The sequence below is a fragment of the Canariomyces notabilis genome (assembly GCF_033297395.1).
Source record: "Canariomyces notabilis strain CBS 508.74 unplaced genomic scaffold N656scaffold_42, whole genome shotgun sequence".
In the NCBI taxonomy this organism is placed as follows: Eukaryota; Fungi; Ascomycota; class Sordariomycetes; order Sordariales; family Chaetomiaceae; genus Canariomyces; species Canariomyces notabilis.
This window is the reverse complement of record NW_027041864.1, coordinates 128,587-151,709: the sequence shown is the minus strand read 5'-3', so window position 1 is coordinate 151,709 and position 23,123 is coordinate 128,587. Positions and strand designations below refer to the sequence as shown.

The 23,123-nt window shown below is 56.3% G+C and overlaps 8 protein-coding genes and 1 non-coding gene across 9 annotated transcripts; 6 read left to right on the top strand and 3 right to left on the bottom strand.

Annotated features, from left to right (window-relative positions):
* Window positions 1-71: 71 nt before the first annotated feature.
* On the bottom strand, window positions 72-1,183 carry N656DRAFT_510695 (uncharacterized protein). Its single transcript, XM_064809901.1, has 2 exons — window positions 954-1,183; window positions 72-892 (listed from the first exon to the last, which is right to left on the bottom strand). Exon 2 carries the CDS (start codon window positions 797-799, stop codon window positions 158-160), a length of 642 nt encoding a protein of 213 aa, XP_064665066.1. The 5' UTR covers window positions 800-892; window positions 954-1,183; the 3' UTR covers window positions 72-157.
* Window positions 1,184-2,847: 1,664 nt separating this feature from the next.
* On the top strand, window positions 2,848-3,380 carry N656DRAFT_772575 (uncharacterized protein; the record flags this gene model as incomplete). Its single annotated transcript, XM_064813943.1, has 2 exons — window positions 2,848-2,960; window positions 3,041-3,380. 2 exons carry the CDS (start codon window positions 2,848-2,850, stop codon window positions 3,378-3,380), a joined length of 453 nt encoding a protein of 150 aa, XP_064665065.1.
* An 801-nt stretch (window positions 3,381-4,181) lies between these two features.
* On the top strand, window positions 4,182-6,159 carry N656DRAFT_802674 (uncharacterized protein; the record flags this gene model as incomplete). The annotated part of the gene is made up of 4 exons (XM_064818270.1): window positions 4,182-4,198; window positions 4,271-4,519; window positions 4,580-5,607; window positions 5,684-6,159. The coding sequence occupies 4 exons, from the start codon at window positions 4,182-4,184 to the stop codon at window positions 6,157-6,159; spliced, it is 1,770 nt and encodes a 589-aa protein (XP_064665064.1).
* A 997-nt stretch (window positions 6,160-7,156) lies between these two features.
* N656DRAFT_720054 (subtilisin-like protein) lies at window positions 7,157-8,995 on the top strand (the record flags this gene model as incomplete). The annotated part of the gene is made up of 2 exons (XM_064812422.1): window positions 7,157-8,003; window positions 8,070-8,995. The coding sequence occupies 2 exons, from the start codon at window positions 7,157-7,159 to the stop codon at window positions 8,993-8,995; spliced, it is 1,773 nt and encodes a 590-aa protein (XP_064665063.1).
* A 2,243-nt stretch (window positions 8,996-11,238) lies between these two features.
* On the top strand, window positions 11,239-15,178 carry N656DRAFT_763356 (Rxt3-domain-containing protein; the record flags this gene model as incomplete). Its single annotated transcript, XM_064813294.1, has 4 exons — window positions 11,239-11,923; window positions 12,071-13,590; window positions 13,648-14,719; window positions 14,804-15,178. The coding sequence occupies exons 1-4, from the start codon at window positions 11,498-11,500 to the stop codon at window positions 15,176-15,178; spliced, it is 3,393 nt and encodes a 1,130-aa protein (XP_064665062.1). The 5' UTR covers window positions 11,239-11,497.
* A 153-nt stretch (window positions 15,179-15,331) lies between these two features.
* On the bottom strand, window positions 15,332-16,551 carry N656DRAFT_785271 (DUF1674-domain-containing protein). The gene has a single exon (XM_064816344.1). The coding sequence runs from the start codon at window positions 16,410-16,412 to the stop codon at window positions 15,801-15,803; it is 612 nt and encodes a 203-aa protein (XP_064665061.1). The 5' UTR covers window positions 16,413-16,551; the 3' UTR covers window positions 15,332-15,800.
* Window positions 16,552-18,906: 2,355 nt separating this feature from the next.
* N656DRAFT_720065 (kinase-like protein) lies at window positions 18,907-20,304 on the top strand (the record flags this gene model as incomplete). The annotated part of the gene is made up of 3 exons (XM_064812424.1): window positions 18,907-19,119; window positions 19,173-20,036; window positions 20,107-20,304. Coding segments are annotated over 3 exons (1,275 nt in total), but the record flags the coding sequence as incomplete, so codon positions are not given.
* Window positions 20,305-21,021: 717 nt separating this feature from the next.
* On the top strand, window positions 21,022-21,093 carry N656DRAFT_t150. The gene has a single exon. It is a non-coding gene; the product is annotated as a tRNA-Cys (tRNA).
* A 60-nt stretch (window positions 21,094-21,153) lies between these two features.
* N656DRAFT_785269 (MFS general substrate transporter) lies at window positions 21,154-23,033 on the bottom strand. Its single transcript, XM_064816343.1, has one exon. It carries the CDS (start codon window positions 22,870-22,872, stop codon window positions 21,313-21,315), a length of 1,560 nt encoding a protein of 519 aa, XP_064665059.1. The 5' UTR covers window positions 22,873-23,033; the 3' UTR covers window positions 21,154-21,312.
* Between the last annotated feature and the right edge of the window lie 90 nt (window positions 23,034-23,123).

Below are 23,123 nucleotides of genomic sequence, written 5' to 3'. Positions count from 1 at the left end.
CTAAAGGAGGGATGAGACTGTTGAGCTTCAGCTCGAAGAGTCCAAAATGCTCCTTGCCTCGGCTCGATCCATGGTCGTAGCCGGGTTGGCTTCTCGTCTCCTTAGGCATCCCTGCATCATTCTGCTTCGCCGACGGGCACTTATCTCGTGGCAGTCATTACCACCGCCACACTTTGCCGGGCCTCAGCAGGGATTTCGTTTCTCCCCGCTTCTTTTCAACTTGTAGGAATAGTGTGTGTAACATTAAACAATCTCGGGTATCGGGGCTGAGAACTGGCGTGGCCTGCGACCTTGCGGCTATGCCCTTTGGGCAACTGCCTGGCTGGGCGTTTACCATATCATGGATGATCAGGGGAAAGATGGGGGACCTCAAACCAAAAAGACGGAACGGGACCTGAGGAAAACGAAACTGGAGTGGCCGCACCTCATCATGCATTGCATTGCAATCTGCATCTGCATTTTCGGCATGGCTTTGGCATACCTCAGCTGTACGACCGAGTTGGTGCCTACTAGGCGAGGAGGCGGGCAGCTTCGAGGAAGGGACTCTGAGGAGATGCGACGAGCTGGGACTGATGGGGATCGCGACGCTCTGCATCGCGATTGATTGACCATGGACCTGGCATTTGCGATCCACTTTGATCGCTCGCTCCCAGTCCAACCTCAGTGGCTCGTTGATCAGGGGATTCGGTCTTCCTTTTTTTTCTTCTTTTGCTCTGGCGCGTTTCGAGATCTCCTGCTGCCGGCAAGGCAGTCCTGCTTGCCCCTTGCCATTTGCCACCAACGAGTTGGCGGATGGCATGCATGGACTGGACTTTTGCTATTGAGACCGGCGGGGAAATATCGGAAGTGACCGGACGGACGGACGTGGAGGGTGCGAGAAAGAGAAAGTGCTCTGAGTGAGAGACAAAAAGACATTAGGGAATAGGAGAACGGCTTCCCGTATCAGTACTTACCAGGCTTGTCGTGCACCATGTGTCGTGATTTCTGTGTGACATGGCGATGTCTCCCCGGTAGATCTTGGGTCTGTCGCTCGGCCGGTTGGTTGCTGACTTCAGTGAATCGTGCCAGTATCGTATCTGTGAAGCTGTTCATCGTAGGCGAGGAAGACCGGTAGGTATGGAAATGAGAAAGAGGGGGTGATGGCGGCCCAGCTCGATATGTTGACTCCATCTGCCCTGGGAGGTGTGGTGGCGGGAAGTGTCGTGGTGGTCAGCGATTCCTCGTTTCCTCGGAGATGTTGCCTGAAGCCAGCCCGCCTGATGGAGTTGGTTTTCTGGCATAGTTGAGCCGCCCGGGAGCCAGAAAGAGCAACTGTGAAGCATCCGTGTGAACCAGTGTCGTATAGCGATTTGTGTCCGGGATTGCTTTTGCCATTGCCATGCGACAATGTCGAAACGGAAATACAATGGTCCTTTCCTTGATGTGCTTTGGACGGCGAAGGAAGACGGTATTGAAGCCCTCCACACACCCCCCCCCAAATGATCGGATGGGTGCTGCAGTGTGCATTCACTGCAATTGTGGCCCGGGGGTTCTAGCGCCCTGACAGCAGAGAGCCAGCCACACTAGAAGCGGGCCAGAGTAGCCCCTAAAAGTTGGTCCTAGGGAGCCAAGGCGGACTTGGTGACTGCCCTACTTTGGATCATGTCTGGTGCTGAGAATGGAACAAAGTTAGCATTCCGTCTGGATCATGATGGCATGGCATGGCGGGGTACATACTACCGCGACAGGAGAGTGCTGTTCTGTTCTGTGCTGTACTGCACTGCACAATGCTCTTGCATTTCGATGGATGTGAAAGCAAATTGATCGCGTTGTCCATCGGCGGGAAGCGTCTGTCTGTCAGTATACGATCGATCGGAATCGTATGAATGCCGAGGTCCATCGATGAGCATCCACCCCTGGATTTGGGAAAAAAGAATCGGACACTGGAAGTCGGCGGGACTAAGATGGAGACAAGAGATGATAATGAATAGACGTCTTGATGGGACAAAGAGCTCAAATTTAGGAAAGGATTTGTGAGGGAAATGGAAGCGAAGAGCTTGCGGGAGTCGGAGTCGAGTGATTTGTTGGCAGCGCAGCGTCCTGGGCTGGTCAGGGCCGAGGTGAGGTGAGGTGTCTGCCACTAGAGTTCTGGAGGTGGAGGCGGAGGCGGGCGGCAAAGGTCTGGCCATGAGGGGTCGGTGCCCTGCTAGGCGGTGTTTACTGGAGTGGACCTGAAAGGGTTCAGTGAGGTGCTCAGTACGCCCAGGCCACCGCCTAGGACGGCACACGGACACCTCACACCACCCTAATGTCACAACCTAACCTGGAAGCTAACCAACCTGAACACACTGCAGGCAGATTCGACCACCACCGCCTGTCTTTACTTCCAGTACTTATATGCCTCTCCTTAGGAGGATGGGAATCCCAGATCGAGCGGCATTTAATATCGATGTGCTGTTCCCAGGGTCTCTACAGTTGGCCTGATGGCCATTGGCCGACCTCTGCTTTGTTTTAGTCGTCGCGTTCAAGGGCCATTGAGATGGTCGATGAACGGACAACCCCCATTGGGCGTTCCGTCGGCACGCTCATTTGTCGTTGGACATGGGTCCACAGACAGACGAAGTGGCCATAAATTCGTTGCTTGAGGAGCTTCGTCAACTAACATAAACTACTAACCTTGTGGTGCCAATCGACGGTGTTGTGTCTGGATTCGAGGTGTAACCTGATCCTGTAAGTAGAGTACAGCACCTTACCGCATATTGGCTTGAATCCGTGTTTTGGATCATGTCTCTGACTTGTGTTAGGTACCTACCTAATCTACGGCAAGTTGCCGGTTCCCTCAGCTACGCTGTAGGAAACGTTTTCAGCATGCTCGGCAAGATTCTCCTGACGCTCGACGCCGTCGGCCTGCTCCTTGGTGCTCCACTGGCCGACTACAATCACACGCACATCTTCAACCCGCGCTGGCCCCCGCACGCAAAGTATGTGCCCACTCTTTAAAGGAGCCGTGGCTCTGCCCCCAGATAATCACTGACTCGGAAATACTTATATCTTGTATCAGATTCCACAACGGACAAACCATTTCCCTGTCAGTTATCCTCGGCATCGCCACGCTGTACTACACCTGGCGGTCCTCATTTCTGCCGTCGTCGACACCACCGATGCTCGCTAGGCAGCGCGAACGGGATTCCTTGCGCACGGCGGCCTTCACGGGATCCATCTACTGGTTGGCCGGTCTGACAGCAATTTTGTATCCCGGGACCGCCGGCACGGACCCCGAGTTTGGGACCGGGTTCCCGCAGGGTCCCGGCTTCACCATGTTTGCGGTGCTGGCTATTCTTGGGTGCTTTCTCGAAACGAGGAACGGGGTCGGTGATGTCTCCAAGACGCGGTCAAACTAAGGCGCCGAAATACGTGCTGAAAGCGAACCTAGAGTGGCTGGAATGGCGGGAGCCCAACTTCTTCATCTTTTATAGGATGGAATGACACTGTTCTTGCTTGGATGGCCGTGTCCGAGTTCAATCATGAGCATCTAGGGCTTGGATTCTTTTTGTGGAATGGAAGCACAGGGGATAGGGTAAGCTCAAACCCTAGAGGATTGCCCTGGGCCCATGACCCGACACCTCTGTCTACAAGTTCCGGACCTTTTGCATCCTATGGAAAACGTCACCGAAACCACCCAGGCATCTCACAAGAAGAATGGCAGACCTTTGAGATGACCAATCCTTCAAAGTCAAGACAACTCGTGACCCTGGTGCTGACGGCGCCCAGAAACGAAGGAGCCCCACCCCCGGATTCCTCTGGGCAACACAGCAGTCAACTCCCACCATAATTGCGTCACAGTGCAGGGTCTTGGCAAGCCGCATTGATCGACGTCGGTTCCAGCAGCGGGTGCGGCTGACCTCTCAAGCTCTCAAGGCTCATCAATCCCACTTTCCTGGTTGACCACTGCTATCCGTCTCAATGGAGAAAGAATCCAACGTCTTTATTCCCAAGAACCGTGACATCATCAGTGGCTGTCATCACAAAACGGCGTCAGGGGGTATCAAGCTGTGTTCGATATATAAATTCACTTACACTCGCATTATGGGAAGACCTACTGGTAAATACCCCACAATATCTACCAATCCTCCGGGTTCCCATACCCTCAGACGAACGTACGACCTGGATCTCTTGTGCACTACTATACCTAAGCTGTCAGGATGGTCTTCGGGAAGAAGTGAGTGACCATGTTCCCAGCATATCGTCCTAACACAGCTGAGCATGCATTCCCTGACAATACTCCTTCCAGGTCCATCCGCATCAATGGCGCCGACTGTGGCGTTGAGTCCATCATCCTCGGGCTATGCACCTCAATAGGAGGGTTTTTGTTTGGCTACGACACGGGCCAGATCTCGGGCATGTTGCTGTTCCGGGATTTCAAGAACCGTTTCGGCCAGGTCGACACGCCAGAGGGGAGGGACTTTGAGCCCATCACCGAGTCCCTAATAGTGTCACTGATGAGCATCGGTACGCTGTGCGGAGCTCTTACTTCATCCTAGTAAGCCTGCACCCCCTGCCCCTTTACTGAACCTCTGTACTAACATCTCACCCCCCCAAGCACCGCCGACTGGCTCGGCCGTCGCAAGTCCCTAAGCCTGGGCGTGCTCATCTTCATAATCGGCGTCATCATCCAACTCACCGCCACCAACCACTGGGTGCACCTGATGATGGGGCGGTTCGTCGCAGGGCTGGGCATCGGCAACCTGTCGGTCGGCGTGCCCATGTTCCAGTCGGAGTGCGCCCCGCGCCAGATCCGAGGTGCCACGGTCGCCTCGTACCAGCTCGCCATCACCCTGGGCATCCTCATATCGAATTGCGTCAACTACGGCGTGCGGAGCATCGAGGATTCGTCAGCGTCCTGGCGCATTGTTGTTGGTTTGGGTATTCTCTTCGCCCTGCCGCTGGGTCTTGGTGTGCTGTTTGTTCCTGAGTCACCGAGGTGGCTTGCGGGAAGGTCGAATTGGGACGGTGCGCGCATGTCGCTCGCCCGGTTGCGTGGTGTGAAGCATGATCTGAGCAATCAGTTTGTGGAGGATGATTTGAGGGAGATGCGGGAGATCCTCGAGCGGGAGCGTGCTGCGGGTGTTGGGACATGGAAGGAATGCTTTGTCCCCAAGAAGAACGGCGTCCCCAAGCAGGTGTACCGCACCGCGCTGGGGGTATCCATCCATTTCCTCCAGCAGTGGACCGGAGTGAACTACTTCTTCTACTATGGCGCCACCATCTTTGAGTCGGCCGGTATCGACGACCCGATCCGGACGCAGCTCATCCTGGGCGCCATCAACGTGGGCTTTACCTTTTTAGGGCTGTACGTGGTGGAGAGGTACGGTCGGCGCTGGCCGCTCTTCCTTGGTGCCATCTGGCAGGCCGTCTGGATGGCCGTGTTCGCGTCTATGGGCACCGCCCTGAACCCCGAGGAGAACACAACCTCAGGAATCATCATGATTGTCGCGGCTGCCATGTTCATCGCCTCCTTCGCCGCCACATGGGGTCCCATCTGCTGGGTGGTCATCGGCGAGACCTTCCCCCTCCGCACCCGCTCCAAGCAGGCTTCGTTTGCCACGGCGGGTAACTGGTTGGGCAACTGTAAGCCCTCTTCCACTCACCCCCTCCTCTTCTCATCTTACTTGAATACAATACTAACATGCACATCGCAAAAAAGTCCTAATCTCCTTCCTCACCCCCCTCGCCACCCACGGCATCTCCTACTCCTACGGCTACGTCTTCGTAGGGACCAACGTCGTCGCGGCCCTGGTGACCTGGTTCTTCCTGTACGAATCGGTCAGCCTCAGCCTTGAAAACGTCGACCAGATGCACGGCGAGCCCGGGCTCAAGCCCTGGCGGTCCAAGGAATGGACCCCCCCCGGCTACCATACCCGCATGAAGAGGGACGAGGGATACTGGACAAGGAGGAAGGAAGCTTACTCGGCAGGAGGTGTGACTGCGGGAGGGGGATATGATGAGGCGGATGTGGATGTGGATGACCGGACGACTGCTGTACCGAGTGGGCGGCCGAGTAGAGCGGTTGAACATGAGGATGGTGGGGTTGGGACGGGGGCGGGGAAGAGATTGTCGAAGCATTCCGCTGGGGCGGAGGAGGAGTGGAGGGAGAACTTGAAGGCGAGGGAGACGGTGTGAATGGGACCTATCTTGATTTGTGGGCTGTGTATGATGTTTGGGTATGGCGTTGGAGGTGTCACCGGTCACGGCACCATGTTACTAAGATACAACATAAGGCAAAAAGGGGTTTCTTATCAATGTAGTACTGATGTCGGTATGATAGTGAAACATGCCTCAAATCCGTCTTGTCACCATCTCTCGCGAGTCCAAGTCACGGACTACAGGAGCGCAGTGATGCTTCTCCTCTCCCGGTCCAATTTGTTGAGCGAACATAAACCATATAACAGTGGGCACGATAGGAGCACGGGTGTGACGCGGATGCGGAGGACTTTGAGCTACTCCCTGGGTAATTTATGACTCTGCTCACTTGCCGCTTCGGGATAACCGCGAGGGTGTAAGGATATGAATCAGGAAACGAACAAACAGGAAATGAACAAACAGGAAACGAACAAACAGGAAACGAACAAACAGGAAACGAGCAAATAGTAAGGGATCCCTTAAAGACCCAATTTACATGATGCCATTTTAGCGAGAGAGATCGACAAGACAGAGCGAGAAGGTGCCAAGAGAGCGGGACCGGGTGTTACCTGGGACGGGAATAGGCGCGGTTGCTGTTGCTATGAGCCGCGAGGTGCGGGATGTGGTGCGTTTTCCGAGGGGAAGGGTGACTCGCGTGCCGGTCGCTACTACCATGGGACGACACTGCAACCTGACGGGAGGTACCTTAGACAGACTATCGCTTACATGGAGGAGGGCTGTGGGTGCCATGGGCTGAGTTGGGACAAAACCTCCGATGGATGCATGTGCTGGGAAGGTACTTCTAGCAAGCTGACAGTTGGGAAGGACCTACCTCCCGTCTAATGGGACCCGTCCGGTCCTCCACGGATAAAAGACCGGCAGAGTCACTCCGTTGCCGTTAAAGCTGTCTGCTGCTCACAGTCACTCTCCAGCCGGCTGAGCAGCCTCCACAACTTGGAAGCGTCCGGCCCGTCAACACCATTGCCTAGCCTCAACCATGCTGCGGCACTTTCTCTTCTTCGTCGCGGCGTCAGCCCGTGTCATGGACCGCCTCGCCGCGGTCCCGAAGGGCTGGAAGGAGGTTGGCAGGGCAGCGCCAGACGAGACTGTCTTCCTGCGTGTGGCGCTCAAGCAGCAACACGCCGCTGCACTGGAGCAGGCGGTGCTCGAAATGTCGACGCCGGGGCATCCAAACTACGGCATGCACATGACACGCGACGAGGTGCGAGCTTATACGGCTCCGTCAGACGCCGCGACCTCGGCCGTCACCACATGGCTGCGCGAGCACGGCATCCAGGAGCCGCTGGTGGACAACGACCTGGTCTCCTTCAGCGCGACGGTGCGGACCGCCAATGAGCTGCTGGAAGCCGACTTTGGCTGGTATCAGTATCAGTACGCGCAGGGGGATGGACCTTTGAAGCTCCGGACCCTCGAGTACAGTGTTCCGGATGAGGTTGCTGCCCATATCGATCTTGTGCAGCCCACCACCCGGTTTGGACGGCTGGGCGCGCGGAAGTCGACCATCTTTGAGACGGTTCGTCTTGAGCCTGTCGGTGCTGCGACTCCGGTTACGAAGGGGACGTTTGCCACCGCGGTAGACGCTGCTGAAGTATGCGAGAACTCGGTCACCCCGGACTGCCTCAAGTCGCTCTACAATATTAACTACACGGCATCAGCCGGCCCGGAGAATAAGATCGCGTTTAATTCGTTCCTTGAAGAGTACGCCAGATATAAGGATCTGGGGGAGTTTGTGGAACGTTATGTTCCCGCTGCCAAGGGCCAAAACTTCTCCGTTGAGCTGGTTAATGGTGGTCTGAATGATCAGAACAGTCGGGACGATAGCTGTGAGAATTATCCCCGGTATCCGTCCTGGAAGTTGTGAGGATAGCCCAAGAACTGACGATAAACAGCTGAGGCAAACCTTGACGTCCAGTACATCCTCGGAATCAGCCATCCAATTCCCATCCTCGAATACAGCACAGCCGGCCGTGGCCCTTTGGTGCCGACGGCAGACCAGCCCACGCCGCCTGGTAGCAACGAGCCATACCTCGAGTGGCTCACCTACATGACCAGACAACCAGACTCGGCGCTCCCGCAAACCATCTCGACGTCGTACGGAGAAGAGGAGCAGTCGGTGCCAAGAGAGTACGCGCTCAAGGTGTGCAACATGTTCATGCAGCTAGGCGCTCGCGGGGTCTCGGTCCTCTTTTCGTCCGGTGACTCGGGCCCTGGCAACTCGTGCATCCGCAACACAGACAACTCGACGTATTTCGAGCCGACCTTTCCGGCAGGCTGTCCGTGGGTGACGGCCGTAGGGGGAACAACGGGAACGAACCCCGAGCGGGCAGTAGACTTCTCCAGCGGCGGCTTCAGCATGTACCACGAGCAACCCACCTGGCAGAAGGCCGCCGTGTCCCAGTACCTCGAGCGCATCGGCAACACATACTCACCGTATTTCAACCGCACGGGTCGCGGAATCCCCGACGTCGCGGCCCAAGGATCACGGTTTGTTGTCATTGACAAAGGGAGTAGGGCATTGATTGGCGGCACCAGCGCGTCGTCCCCCGTCGTCGCCGGCATTGTGGCACTCCTCAACGCGGCCAGGAAAACACAGGGTCAGCCGCCGCTCGGCTTCCTGAACCCATGGCTGTACAACAATTCGGCTGCATTTACCGACATCACGAGCGGTGCCGGGGTGGGCTGCACCTCGAGGCGCGAATTTAGAAACGGCGCACGGTGGAATGCCACGCCCGGATGGGATCCTGTGACGGGACTGGGCACCCCCAAGTTTGCAGAGCTGTTGGGGATAGCGGCGCCGGGAGTTCCGAACGCTTGACCTGTGGGAATCAGCAGCCAAGGTTGAGTGTCGTGTCATGGTTCCTGGTGCCAGCATTAGACAGCACTAGCAAGTTTGCACAAGCACAGCAGGCAGATGGCGGGCTTGTTGCAACGCGTCATCCGGGCGAGGCCGGTCTTTGTCGCTTTGACTAGCGTATAGTATTGTTAGAGCATTGGGGCGAAGAGATTGACGGTTTGACCCCAGTTCCCAGGCCACCGAGCCCGACTTGATCGATATTTCATGTGGTGGAGACTTGAAGAGCGGTCGCGTGATGATTTCCCACCCGAGTGTAGGTACCGGTATTCTAGGCTGCAGGTGGCTTTGTTGTCATGGTGTTGTCAACCGTCGCGGGTAAGCCAGGCCCGAGTCGACGGTCGGTGAGAATAAACTCCGGTCAACTCCAGTCCCAGCAACAAATCCACACCTGAGATTGGTGATATTTACCTGTGTTATGTTGCGATTCAAGGACATTGGAGTAACTTACAGCTGCAAAACCTCTACTTCGTACCATCGAGCAGTCATCGTAACGTTGCAAGACAACGTTGATCAGGTACTCACAGAATTACCTAATTAGGTAGCTGCCCAATGGAGAAGTCGATCGGATGACGATGTGGTTGGTGATCCAAGCACCGGCACGGCATGCAGATGCACCAAACCTGCGGGCAATTGTTGGCTGTGTAACCTGCTTCAGTTGTTGCCCATCTCTCCCGAGCCGTCGACCTGACATCAGCTTCCGTTGCCGAGCGAGGAAACTAATTTCGATCAAAGCATTCTCAAGCTTTTAAAGATGTGGTTGCCTCGGATTCCCCGCATTGAAGGCCCTTCCGCAGGGTTACCCCGCTGGGGCAAATCCCGCTCCTCCACACCTCATCGCGCACATTGGCTACATTGGGGAATTGTCCTTTGAGTACTCGTCAGGAGCTACATAATCGCATCTGACCCACTACTTCGTAGAGGGTCAGGACGGTTGATTCGTGAAAATTTAGGTACATCCATTTATTAGCGACTCCCATACAATTTCAAGTGTACTATTTTTCGTGCATCATACCATCAAATTTCATACTTAGTGATTTATCCACAACAGTCATTCGCAACACAGCGCATCCACCACGCTGTAATTCACAATAGTTGCATCCACCACCCTCAACATTTCGCTTGAATCGCTTCCATGCCGAAGTGCAGGCTACAAATACAGTTAAAGAATTGCATCTATAGCACTGTATCGAGTATAGGTCATGCCTAGCAATTGATTCTGGGCTTCATTCTGCGTAGCTCTGGCGTGGTTCAAATGGATAGGTATGCATGCAAGCGATATGAGCAAGAAGACGGTATGACATTGGTTCGCTAACAAATTTGTATGGTAGGGCATGTAGTGGTGTATTTTCGCGAATCAACCGTTTTTCGCGAATCAACCGTCCTGACCCTCTACGAAGTAGTGGGTCAGATGCGATTATGTAGCTCCTGACGAGTAGGGAGCGGGCCAGTGTAGGATGGATAACAGTAGGTATCGTAGAGGATGCGTCCTAATGTTTATCCTCAGGAACAGGCTTAACTGCGATGTAGGGAGTACAGATATGGATATGCATCCAATCTGGTTTCTCCAAACTCGAATCGTGCTGTGGTTATTCGGCTTCCACCCTTATTTTCCTATTGCTTGCCTAACTAAGCTACCGGTAACTGTTCACCTCTTTTTGGTCGATCCCAGGGTCCTCGACCATACCGTACCGCGGGATCGCTTCTCTGCATTGATTCACCGCTCTCCGTGTCCGCCAAGGTAGCATTCCATCCGATCCGGCTTCAGCAATCCATTTCGTAGATACCTAGCAGATGCCACTGTTGCTGATTGCTCACTGTCATTCCATCTGACGTGCAGTCTGCACTGACACCCAATTTGTATGGTTTTGTCCTTTTTCAGGTTTGGATCTCCAAGATGGAAAGAGCAAACTGGCGGTGATGGTGATGGTGGCTGGTGAGAAAGATGTCATCAATGCAGTGATCCATCGTTTTTGGCGTCAGGCCCATGTTGTCAAAGTACCGCTAGCGCCCCACCCTAGTCCCTGCTCACCCGGGTCTGTTCTTTCCGTGCAACGGCCCATCGCCCAATCACAGACAGGGGCCTTTCTTTGGCGCAGCAGCAGGGCGAGCTCAGACCAGTTGGAGCTTGCTCAGTTTGCGCACCCAAATCTGCATGTCGGCTGATCCTACCTTTTCTTTCCCCAGACCAAACCTCAAACGGGGGACACGGCGCAAAAAATTATCATGCTTCCAGCTATCCAACGCCGCCTCTCTTTTCCCTCGACAGAGCTCGAGATTCACGTCGTCGGCTTGCGCGTTTCGACAACGCGCGCCTAGAATCCTCGGCCAGTTTTTGTGGCAACCACTCTCGCTTCAGTGGTTTTGGATCGCTCGGGACAAGGTCGCACCAACCAGGCACGCATGAGCTTTTGAAAGGCTTTGGGCGCTCACGAAGGACTATTTCGACCAACAAAATCGGGCGCCATGGATTCGAGGCAGCCGCCACCTCAACACCCGTTCTCCAGGAACGCTGCCTCGCCTTTCAGCCGTCCATCCTTCCCGACGCCGGCGACGTCGCAACCACCGTATCCACCCGCCCCATCACATCCCTCCTCGACAGCTGCCTCATATCCCGAACTGCACTCGCGAAAACAGTCCGACCCTCCACCGTACTATCCGCCGTCCCGACAATATCCTGCAGAACCCGTGCCGGGCCCGATGCCGCCTGCCGCGCATTCGAGACACCAAAGCACTTCGTCAATATCGTCGGGTCCCCAGATGGCTCGAGGCATGCCGCCACCGACTTCACCTCCACAACAGCAACAGCCCCAACAGCAGGGCCAAGGCCCGGGCGGTCCCACCCTCGGTGGACCATATGGCTTGCCGCAGCCGCGCCCCCCGCCAGTCTCCGTCGGGCCCCCGACGGCATTCCCAAGGGGCCGCGAGCTGCCTGCGTTAGACACGCTACCTCGAACGGGGAGCTCTGGGAGCAGCATGTCGATATCGTCCATGTTAGGCGGTCCCACCCCGGCAAGAGACCCAGCCGCACCCTCGCAGTATCCTCCAACGGTCTCGACGGGCCCTGGGCCTGCTTACACCCAGTCGATGCACGCGTCCCCGAGGATGCCTTCGGCAACTGTGTCCGACTATGCCGCTTACCGACGGCCCCAGACTCCGGACCACCACAGGATGTACGAGAGCCGAGACCCGCGAGCACCCACCGCCACGTCACCGCCCGCATATAACTCGACACCTGAAATCCAACGGTACGGCACGCCACAGGCATACCCCCAAAGAGGGCATCCGCTGCCCGTGGCAGAGCAAGGCAGGGAGACTGGGCGCATGCCTGCAAGCGCTGTCCCTCCACGGCCTGGCACTTCGCCGAAGCCATATCCAGGTGGTGGGCCTGCTCGGCCTGTGGATACGGGGAGGCCACCAAACGAACTGTATGGGCATCGGGAAGATTTTCGGCAATCGGAGGAATACAACCCAGAGCGTCCCATTCGGGTGATGCAATATGATGAGCAAAGGTACATGTCGGAAAGGGAGCGCCACGAACGGGAGCGACAACAGCGAGAACGGGAGCACCGGGAACGGGAGATGGAGCTCCGCGAGAGAGAGCTCCGAGAGAGAGAGCGGAGAGAGAGGGTTATGTCGGGGGTAGAGACGTCACGGCCACACGGGATGCATCCGCAAGAGTACGCACGGCAGATGGATCAGCGGGGACCACCCTACAGCATGGGCCCGGACCCCAGAGACCAAGTCCACTGGTCAAGGCCCGGGTATGAGCCGAGCAGAGCCCCGTATGATCCTGCCATGCACCTACCGAGACACCCAGACTACCCACCTACGACAGCACCCCACTACAACGGACCGCATGGCTACGCTTCCGCGCCGAACGAACGCCACCTACTGCCTTCCCATTCTCATCACCAACCGGGCATCGCCCCGCCGGGGCCTGCACATGCCCAGGCGTACGAGTCTCCAGACCGGCAGCGCATGACTATGATGCATCTCGACCGACCGCAACAGCAGCAGCCGCCATCGCGTACCCGGGAGGAAGCCTCGGTTCCCCCGCCGTCAGTCGCCTACAGCTCCGTCGGGCCGTCCATGTACGAGCAGCCTCGAAGTCGAACAATGGACGAGCTGAGCGCCCCACATGGGCATCAGCGAAACCTGCTAGGGATTCAGGAGATCAACCGCAAAGGCCGCATTTCTCCCCTTCCGCAGGCCGTACAAGGAGCGCAGCCCCAACTCGCCGGCCCAGCCGGTGAACCGGGAATCAAAAGCGAGTTTGGACGTATGTTTTCGGGGATTGGTAGCGGCGTCGGCACAATATCGAGCCCGGTTCCTACGGGAGCTCAGCTTGCATACGGCCACGCCGGTTCTCTTCGCCGGGATGACGACGGACCGCCGCAGGAATCCGGCATAGAGATGGCCAAGAGTGCTCCGGCAAGTCGTAAGCGGAGGAAAGTGAAGGAAGAAGACGGACGGGACGAAGAGGGCAGCACAGGAAGACAAACTCCGGTCGCAAGTCGGGCAAAGAAGGCAAAACCTCATGCTCATCACCACCACCAGTATGTTGCTCCTTTTTTTTCCCCCCCTCGATCCACAGGCAGGTCTAACGTGTCTAGTCACCATCACCACCATCATCATGCCCATCACCCATTGGAACAGATGTCATCGCCGGGGCTTTCGGGCAATACTCCTTTCAAAGCCATCAAGGGTTCCACGCCTGTCCCCTCTCCGACGTCGGCGCTCGCCAGGGATCTACCGGGTGCTCACCACCATCATCACCACCATCACGTTGCCCCACGACCGGCCGCCGGCAACTCGAGCACAAGACCTGCCCCACCGGTCCGGAGCCCGTCGCCAGTCATTCTACCGAAACCGCGGCACATTGTCTCGTCCAAGGCCGTTTTGGACAGTGTCGCGGACCGCCCAAGGCTCCACCTCGGCGATGTCGTGTACGAACCGATCTTGAAGCGAGCCCGGTTGCAGGACCCGCGCACCGGCCGCCCACCCCGCAGCGGGTACTCGTCCACGCCGAAACCGCTGCCGTGGGATCTGATTGAGGGCAAGGAGAACTGTACGCTGACCATGAAGATTGGAAAGGAACATCTGGTTCCGGCCGCGCGTGAGGAGATCACGTCGCGGCGCGCGTTGTGGGGCACCGATGTGTACACGGACGACTCGGACGTCGTGGCCGCGTGTATCCATGCCGGCTGGATCAGGGGCGAGTGGCCCGAGGATGTGGACGTCAGTATGCTGGGCCTTGATGAGGGGTATAGCGTGTCGGATGTCAAAGGGGTCGGGAACGCAGTGGCACCTGTGCAGCAGTCGTCCTCTTCCAACATGCTCGTGCTGACGGAACCGCCGAAGAACGGGCCCATGCAGGTCCCACCTAACCGAGATCTGCATGTTACGTTGCTCATCCTGCCCCGGCTGCAAAAGTACGCGTCTTCCACGCGGTTTGGAATTCGGAGCAGGGAGTTTGGTGGGCTCATTGGTGACGGCACCGAGAACAAGCAGCGGGCGATCCATGACGGGATCAGCTTCATGATCATCGGCCTGCGTTGGGTTGTCAATGGCGGCGAGTCTCAGAACCGGTTGAGGGGCAAGGCACGGCGCGAGAGGATACGCAAGGCGCTGAGGGAGGTGGCGCTCACGCCTGCTTGGGCTGGTGGGGCGCGGAATGGGGACGCTGTTGTTTTGGGAGGAAGTAATGGTAATAGTGGCGCTGGGAATGGGGTTGGTGAGAATGGAGTGTCAAAGAATGGAGAGAGGCAGCCCGGGGAGATTCACCCGGGACAATGGTGGAAACAGTCTAGTGCCGCGGCGAGCAGCAAACCGCCGAGTGAAGGGGATAAGGAGAATCGTGGCCCTCCGACGGGCGGACAGAGGCAGCACCAGCACCGAGAGACGGATGATCGACACCGGGAGGGTAGTGGTGAGATGGAGGTCGACGAGCGGCGGGGGGATGAGGAGTGTGGGCGTGGCGATGTGCTGTCCGGGGAGAATGCTGGGAAGGAAACCGTGGCAGAGGTGAAGGAGAAGGGGACCGGGGGAGAGGCGGGAGGTGAGGCAAGGCAGAACGGCACTGGTGCGGAGGAGGAGGCTGAGGGCAAGGCTGCTGCTGCTGTTCAAGCTGACTCCGAGAAGTAGTCCAACCCCAACCTAAGGGAGGCTGTTGAGAGCCGATCGTCTGCATTAGGCGGTTGTTACTGTTAGAATACCTGTCCGCCTATGGAGGCATTTGTTACAATACTCGGTAGATACCATCCCCTACGATGTTTTGCTTGCTTCAGATTAGCATTGCAGTGGTATCGAACAGCTTTGGTTTGTTTGTTATGGCTACAAAATGGTATTATTCTACATATCGCGATGCTATACAATACAACGACCTTCTGCTCCGGCGATCCAGGCATGAGGTTCGACTACCAATCCATCTATCATCTGCATCCCTTCCAGTCCTCAATCACCATCTCATACTCAGCCAACCTCAACCCGGTGCCAGGAGAGAAGAGGTAAGGTTCAAAAGTCAGTAACCCGCCCGTTATAGCTCCAATCCCCACCACTCCCCCAGCGAGGTGGCTCGTTCTTAAAGCCCCCGACTTCGCCGGTCTTGGGGTTTTTATAGCCTTCTAACTCATTCATCCCTCCCTCCCTTCCTCCCCCAAGCACCACCCCTACTCCGTACTTAGTTAACCTTGACCGTAACCCGGTACTGCCACCAGGAGAGGTAGGTAAGACGTAAGGGGTAAGGTAGGCAAGAGGAGAGGTAGGTTTAAAAATCAGTAACCCGCCCGTTATAACTCCAATCCCCACCACTGCCCCAGCGAAGTGGCTCGTTCTTCGGCCCCCCGACCTCCCCGGTCTTGGGGTTCTTGTCGCCGTCGAATTCAGGCGGCGCGCCCTGCCGGATGCCAGCGCTGAAACTGCCCGCGCTTACGCTTTCACCACTTTCAACATCACCACCCTGCCCTACCGCCTGTGTGCTGGTGGTGGATGGGATGGAGACGTGCCGGGAGGTAGTCAGTGGCTGGTCTTGTTGTTGTTGTTGTTGTGATGATGATGATGATGATGGTGAGGATAGGGTGTTGTGGGAGGAGAGAGCGGCTTCGGCGGCGCGCTGGAGGCGCTCGAATTCGGCTTGTTGGTCGGCGGGGAGGCGCGGGGGGGAGGGGGAGTTTTGGAGGAAGCTTGTTGCTGAAGTGTTGCTGTTGCTGTTGCTGCTTGCGTATCGGGCTGTTGTGCGTGGTGTTGTTGAGGTGGTGGTGGTTGTGTGTGGCGAGGAGGAAGTTGTACATGTAGGAAGGCGTCTCAGCCTCAGCCTCGTCGCTAGAGGTAGAGGTAGAGACCGGGGGAGTGATTGGAGGAGGGCTCGCGGGTGGGACATGGTGAGAATTAAGATACACCTAGTCGTTTGGTTTTGTGTGGTAGAGTTGTGGTGTCTTTGGGATCAAATGCTGTCCGCGCGGTTGGACTCCTAACGGTGGAATGTGACAAAAATTCCTCAAATGACAAATGGCGGTTATCCAAGGTCAATGACGGCACTGCTGGAAGCACTGTAATCAGTTGATGTGTTACACACTGTGTCCAGCGAGTGGGGCTGGACTCTGCAGCTGGAGCAGCCTGAACTTCAACTGAAGATCCCCCGCTTGAAGCCTGGTCCCAGGGGCCCTAGCGCCCCGACGCCATCGCTCCACTCCAACGTTGGTGCGTAGCGAAACTGCTAAACGGTGAGAGCAAAACTGCTATACGGGGAGTAGTGGGTCCTACCTGTGGCTCTGTGGCTCAACGTTCCACCTTCAATTCCAGGCCACCTTGCAGGCCGTCAACATCGATCCCTGCCACCAATTTTTCCACATTCAACAATTGATTGAATCCATTACAATTAACTGAAGCTATTGCCATTCGATTGAATTCTATATGAATCCTATAGCTTCGTTTGATATCTTAGGTGGATTGAAACCGTCGTTGATTTTGCGATGACTATACAGCGGAATCCAGTCAGGCTGAAGCCACTGACCGGGACGTTGACCATGATCAGGGTTAGGGTTGCTTATATCAGCTTTGTTAAATAGCGCGCATTTGATTTTTATTGCAGATTTAAGTTTTTCAACCCTCAAGAGGGCCAGGAAGCCAGAGAGCCAGAGGCACTGTTATGTAGCTAGATTCGACAGTGTATGGAAATGTGCGCAGTCATGTAGTTGGCTTTTCTGCCCTGCAAAAATAGGTGGGAAGAGGAGCGTGCGCAATGCGTTGCGCCACAAGGTCAGATCCGCTACTCCCCGTATAGCAGAAATGGTCTCCGCGTTTAGCAGTTTCGGGTGCACAGTGACTGCTGTGACACAGTATTTTCGACATCGATGAGGTCTCTCGACTTCCGCCTTTTCAACCAGAATAGAAATGGATGCCCACATCGACACCGAGGGCCGCGACGGCTAGCCGCATTGCCCTGCTCGCGCCACGATTGTCATTCTTTGTACATCTCGATGATGAGCACGACCGACACCAAGGACCGGCAGGCCGCATTGCTCAGCCAGCCGGGTTCGATGGCTGCAATTGCCGTAGTTACACTATGCTCGCGAATCTGCTGTTGGTCCATCTTCGACATGGGTCCATAGCCACACACCATCGTATGCGGAACCGCTCCGGATACATACCCTTTCGGCGCGCTCGCAGGCACAAGATTTACAAATCCCCAAATTCCAAAAAGGACGTTGCATTTTGGCGTCGTTTGGACCCAACAGGCTGGGCTTGAGGCCCGAATGGCGTTCCTTCGGGCCTGATTATTGGCAAGACAGAGCTTGGTTGCTTGGTTCAGCCCGCAAAATGGAAGGCCTGGTCCAGTTGCTGCCCGCAGAACCATCTGCCTAAAAGGGGTGAGCATGGGTCATGCCGACGGGTAGCCGGAGCCAATGAGTGGGCTGGTTTTCAGCGACTGAGCAATTGTACAGCATCCAGTCGTGCCTCGGACAGAAGTTGCCAGATAGAGCCCCCGCGCCCCCAGCACATGCGGACGCAGCCGAGCTCCAACGTTACCTTGACTGCGTCTAACAGAGCGCTCGCTGCTTGGACCGGACCATCCAACAACTCCGGCCGTCATTCGTTGCGTGAATCACATCCGCAAAGGTCTTCCAGCACGGTGCTTTGGCAACAACATACTTCGGGCATCTGAGCGGCCATCCCGGACACAAGAGACCTGAGACGCGAAGTAATATCATGGGGAGTTTGATGGTCTTGTCTCGGCAGACTGTAACGTAATCAGTCCCTTATTAAACGTGTTGCCAACCGAAGTCGGCCCCGCATTTGCGTTTCCTGATGCGCCCCTCCCCGGCCAACCAGCGTACCACGGGCATTCAACAATGGAGGAAGGTTATTATACTGAAGAGGAGGCGCCTCCGGAACCCCTTACTCCAGCCTTTGTACTTGTGCCAGTGAACCCGGCCGCTAGGAAAGCCGTCGACCTGCCCGAGAACGACGAGTTACGCTGTCGAGTCAACAACAATATTGGGCTGTGGATCGACTTCTCCAACCCCAACAAGCAATCCTTCACGCTGGGCTGCGGTGACACCGATATATACCTGCCCAACACAAGCTCAAGCACCAAAGGCTCGCCCGACATTTCCATCGTCCACGCCTCGTTCGAGCTGGTCAAGGAGACGGGTGCCGTGCTGCTGTGCGATCATTCCGACAATGGCACCGTTGAGCCCCTCGTACACACCCACGGATACACGATTCGGTTCCGCTCCGGTTCGAGGTCTGTCCTTGTTGCTCGAGGCATCAATCCGCGTGTTGCCTTTGGCCATGACAAGTGGTTCCAGTTCAAGATCCAATGGCAGTCGGACGGGCTGTATGGATTCCCCAACAAGGACGAGCCGTACACCCTGGGACCAAGCAACTCGCGAAACAAGAAGTACATACAGGGCGATAGAGTCGGCGGGGGCTCGTACGGCACCGTCTGGTGGGTGTTGGACGTAACCAACGGCAGAGTCATGGCTGTGAAGAAGTTCCACAATCTCTCGGGGAAGAACCTCGACTTTGCGACGCGAGAGGTGGCCAATCTGTTTCGCATCAACAAGGACAACTCGATCAAGCATGTGAGCAATTCCACCGCCAACCCCTAAGTCCCGCTGCTGACCCCGGACGCTAGGAGCACATTCTCGAAATCTTTGACTACGCCAGCGAGAAAGACAGCTGGGGCGAAATCTTTATGCCGCTAATGGAAGGGAACCTAAAGACCCTGATTGAGAAGGAGGACGGGGCTGGGTCCGAGGCCCTGTCTGAGATTGTCCTCCGGCAGATGCTGCTCGCCCTGCAATGCATCGCCTCGCACAACATTGTCCACCGCGACGTCAAGCCGGAAAATGTCCTCTGGGAATACGACGAGACGGGCAACTACCGCTTCTGCCTCGGCGATTTTGGTCTCTCAAACGACCCCGGGCTGGCCAGAACGGCGGCGGGGACAGAGCCCTTCATGGCGCCAGAGGTGTTTAACCGGCAAAAACAGACCACCAAGGTGGACATTTGGTCTCTGTTTGCCACCATCGTTTGGGCTCGAAGCGATGACTTCCGGAAATCCTGTTCGCACTACCGCGCCCCTGAACTGCACAGATGGCTGGTCGAGATCTCCAAGCTGGACGAGTATGCGACAATCCGGAAAATGGCTAGCATGGACCCCAATAAGCGGCCATCGGCGACAAAGCAGCTGGCCATTCTCGATGGCAGCTATGTTGAAGACTATGACAGTGTCGGAGGGTACGGCAGTGGCAGCGAGGAAGACCTGGGTGCCGAGCTCAGCGACCGGTTTGCCCGGGGCATGAGGCTGGGGGAGACTCCGAACCTAAGCTACGGATCGGGCGGCAGCTCGGAGCAGGTTACGTCTCCCGAGCTTCCGTATTATGAACCGTACGCGAGTGGGCTCATACAGAGCTATCTGGAGGAATTGGGTCCCGCTGGGCAGGGCAAGAGATACGTTCCTCCGTCCCCGGACCCTGCGGATGCCCCGCGGGATCATGTAAGTCGCTCAATACTGGAGCAGTTTAAACTTTGAATAGGAGTTTGGCTGACACTGGCATGCAATGCAGGCATGGGTCCTGCCGTATGAGAATCCCTACGCCCCAGCCGAGAGCCAGGGTAGTGGGAGCGGAACAGCGGTGCCGGAGAACTGGACTGCTCGGGCGCTGCCTCTGCCGTTCATGGAACAGGAAGCGGCGATGCATCATGATGCGCTGGTACCATCAGCACCATCAAGCAGGAAACATAAGGGAAAGCATAGGCGCTAGGTTTCTACTCAACCTGCCGCCGTCTGTTGCGAGTGACAGCGCTGGGTCAGGTATCTAACCGTGTCTGGCCACCAGTTGACGCGGGATGAGCTTGCCAGCTTGGGGCTTTATAAGAGAGACTCAGATTGGGTTGGGTTGGGCTGGGTTGCATAAAGTACGATTTATCTGGTGCACATCATCATCATCATCATGGTCATGGTGTTGCGCCAACATCCTGGAAGTCTAGAGACTAGACTCGGGCTGGAGACTAACTTAACTTTACGTTGACTATGGTACTACTGGAAAGCCTGCTGGGCTGGTTAAGACGAAGATGGGAGAGATTGCTTACCGATGGATTGAGTGATATAACTGCTTGGGTAGTTAATCTTGACTAATGCCTTGAATACTGTTACTGTTCCTGCCGTCGCCTTACTGGTTATGGCTTCCTTGAGCTGGTGTGTGTGGGAGGAGTAGGGGCAATCGGTTTGTGCAGAGTGTCTGAGGTGATGTTCAGTTGGGCAAGGCACAGAGATTGCGGATCAGCGAGGTAAACTTGGATGAAGTTTATACAGATTCAAGTCCCAGTGAGGTTTTGATACTGTACAAGTCACGGTTCCTACTCACCTTTAGCCGCATACTTGGTATTGGTGAGATGCAGTTCTTGGAGTCGTTCTTCAGTATGCCCAGAAAACAAAAGGCACTGGTGACGGCCTTTCAACCAATAATGGATACCCGATCGGACGAATAGCTCAGGGGTAGAGCAACCGGCTGCAGTCCGGTAGGTCACGCGTTCAAATCGCGTTTCGTCCTGATATTTTTTCTTGTTTTTCTCTACATTTTATCTAGAATACAGTGTGCTCATGATGATTTCTTCTGGGAGCATTGATGGCATTATTGGTGATTATTTTTTTTCTACCAGAATGCAATCTGAAAATATGTACCATACCAAACCCGACCTCCATTTTTGTATGCTGTAATTCCGCCCTTTTATTTTGTACTGTGCAATAACTGCATCCCACCTTGGACTCATCATACATTCTCCCCATCGGCTGATGCTCTCCTCTCGCTTGCTCCTGATTCACCACCCTCGGCCTCATCAGTCTGCTCATGCCTGTGCAGCTTGATATTAACAAACATGGCAAACACCCCAAAGTCATACGCCAGCCGCAACGCCCCAGCCACAACAAACGCAACCCAAAACAGCCCAGCATCCGCCAAAACACCCGTAATACTCGGCCCCGTCGTCGACGCCAGCGTCCTTAGCATCCCCGTAATCCCCATTGCCGCCGTCCTCTCCTCAGGGCGCACAACAGCCGCAATCAGCGCCGCGCGCGGGGCCTGGTCCATGTTATTTAGCCCGACCCGCACCAGGAGCAGGGCGATCGTGGCCGGGATGCTCTGCGCAAAGGGGAATAGAAGGACAGCGGCTGAGGAAGGGATGTGTGTGAACACCATGGTGTTGACGAGACCGATGTAGCGTGCGAGTGGACCAGCGAAGATGGCGGAGCACGAGGCGAGGAAGTAGGCGATGGAGAGGATGTCGCCTAACGAGGATTTGGGGAGGGAGAATTTGCTGTCGAGGTAGTACGAGGTGAGGGACATGGAGGACATCCCGTCGGCGAGGGAGTCGGTCATTAGAAGGAGCCAGAGGAGGGTCATGATGGCGAGGGTGTCGTGGGATATTTGGGGGACCCAGCTGCTCTGCGATGGGGGAGAGTTGGCGGTCTTTGGGGTGTTGTCGGCTGGCTGAGAATCGTCGCCATAATGGGATGTTGTTTGATGCCCCTGGAGCAGCGGCTCCGTCTCATCGCTGCTGTGAGCCTGGGGTGCATCTTGTTGTTGTTGCTGTTGCTGTTGCTGTTGTTGTTGCTGTTGTTGTTCTCGCTGTTGCTGGACGCTCCTCAACTCGCATCTTTTCGACAGCAGCATGTTGCACGCAACATTAACTGCTCCCATGGCCGTGTACAGCCAAAAACACCCGTGATACGCATCCAGGAGCGTCCAGCCGTCCCGCGCGCGGAGCCACTCAATAATTCGCCCCGACAGCTCCGTCCCGATGCACGACCCCAGACTCGACATGGTGACATACCACACCAATACATCAGACCGTGTCGCCGGCCTGGTTAGCTCCGAGAGAATAGACTGCTCCACGGCGCGGAAAGGGCCGAAATCCCCCCCTGTGGCGCTGATAACTCCAACCACGGCGGCCGCCAACAAGACCCAGAAATTCTCCGACAGCGCAAACGTCGCCCCCGACGCCATCATCATCAGCGCGCCCAGAAGCAGCGTGCGCCGCCGCCCCACGACCCGGTCGGCGGTCAGCGTGAGCAGCAGGGAGAGCGCAACGTCACCGGCTAGCGTGAGCGTCATGAACAGCCCGATGCGGGAGTCAGTAACGCCGAGTTCGGAGAAGAACAGGGCGAGGATGAGTGAGCTCGCGCCGTAGGCAAACATACGGCTCGTTCGGCAGGCTATGATCAGCCCCGCGTCGAGGCCGGCAGAGTACACCGACCCCAGCCCGGACTCGCGCAGCGCGCCGTGGGCGAGGCGTCGGAGCGGGCTCAGCGGGGGGTCGGGTGGTGCCGTCATCGGGTATCGGGGGTAGATGAAGGGGATGATTAGGTAAGGAGTCGAGGCGGATGTGATAGTTTGAGGACAGGGGCGGTGGGGAATAGGAGTGTTTATATTGTTTATACACTCCTCTCGTAGATCTGTAAGTGTGAGTGCAGTCCGGTTCGTATCTCCGTTGCATATCCGAAACGTTGAAAAGGTGCAGGATCCGGAAAATTCTCTCGTGCCTCTGCTCCAAACCTGAATGGACCGGAGCCGGTTTCGGCAGC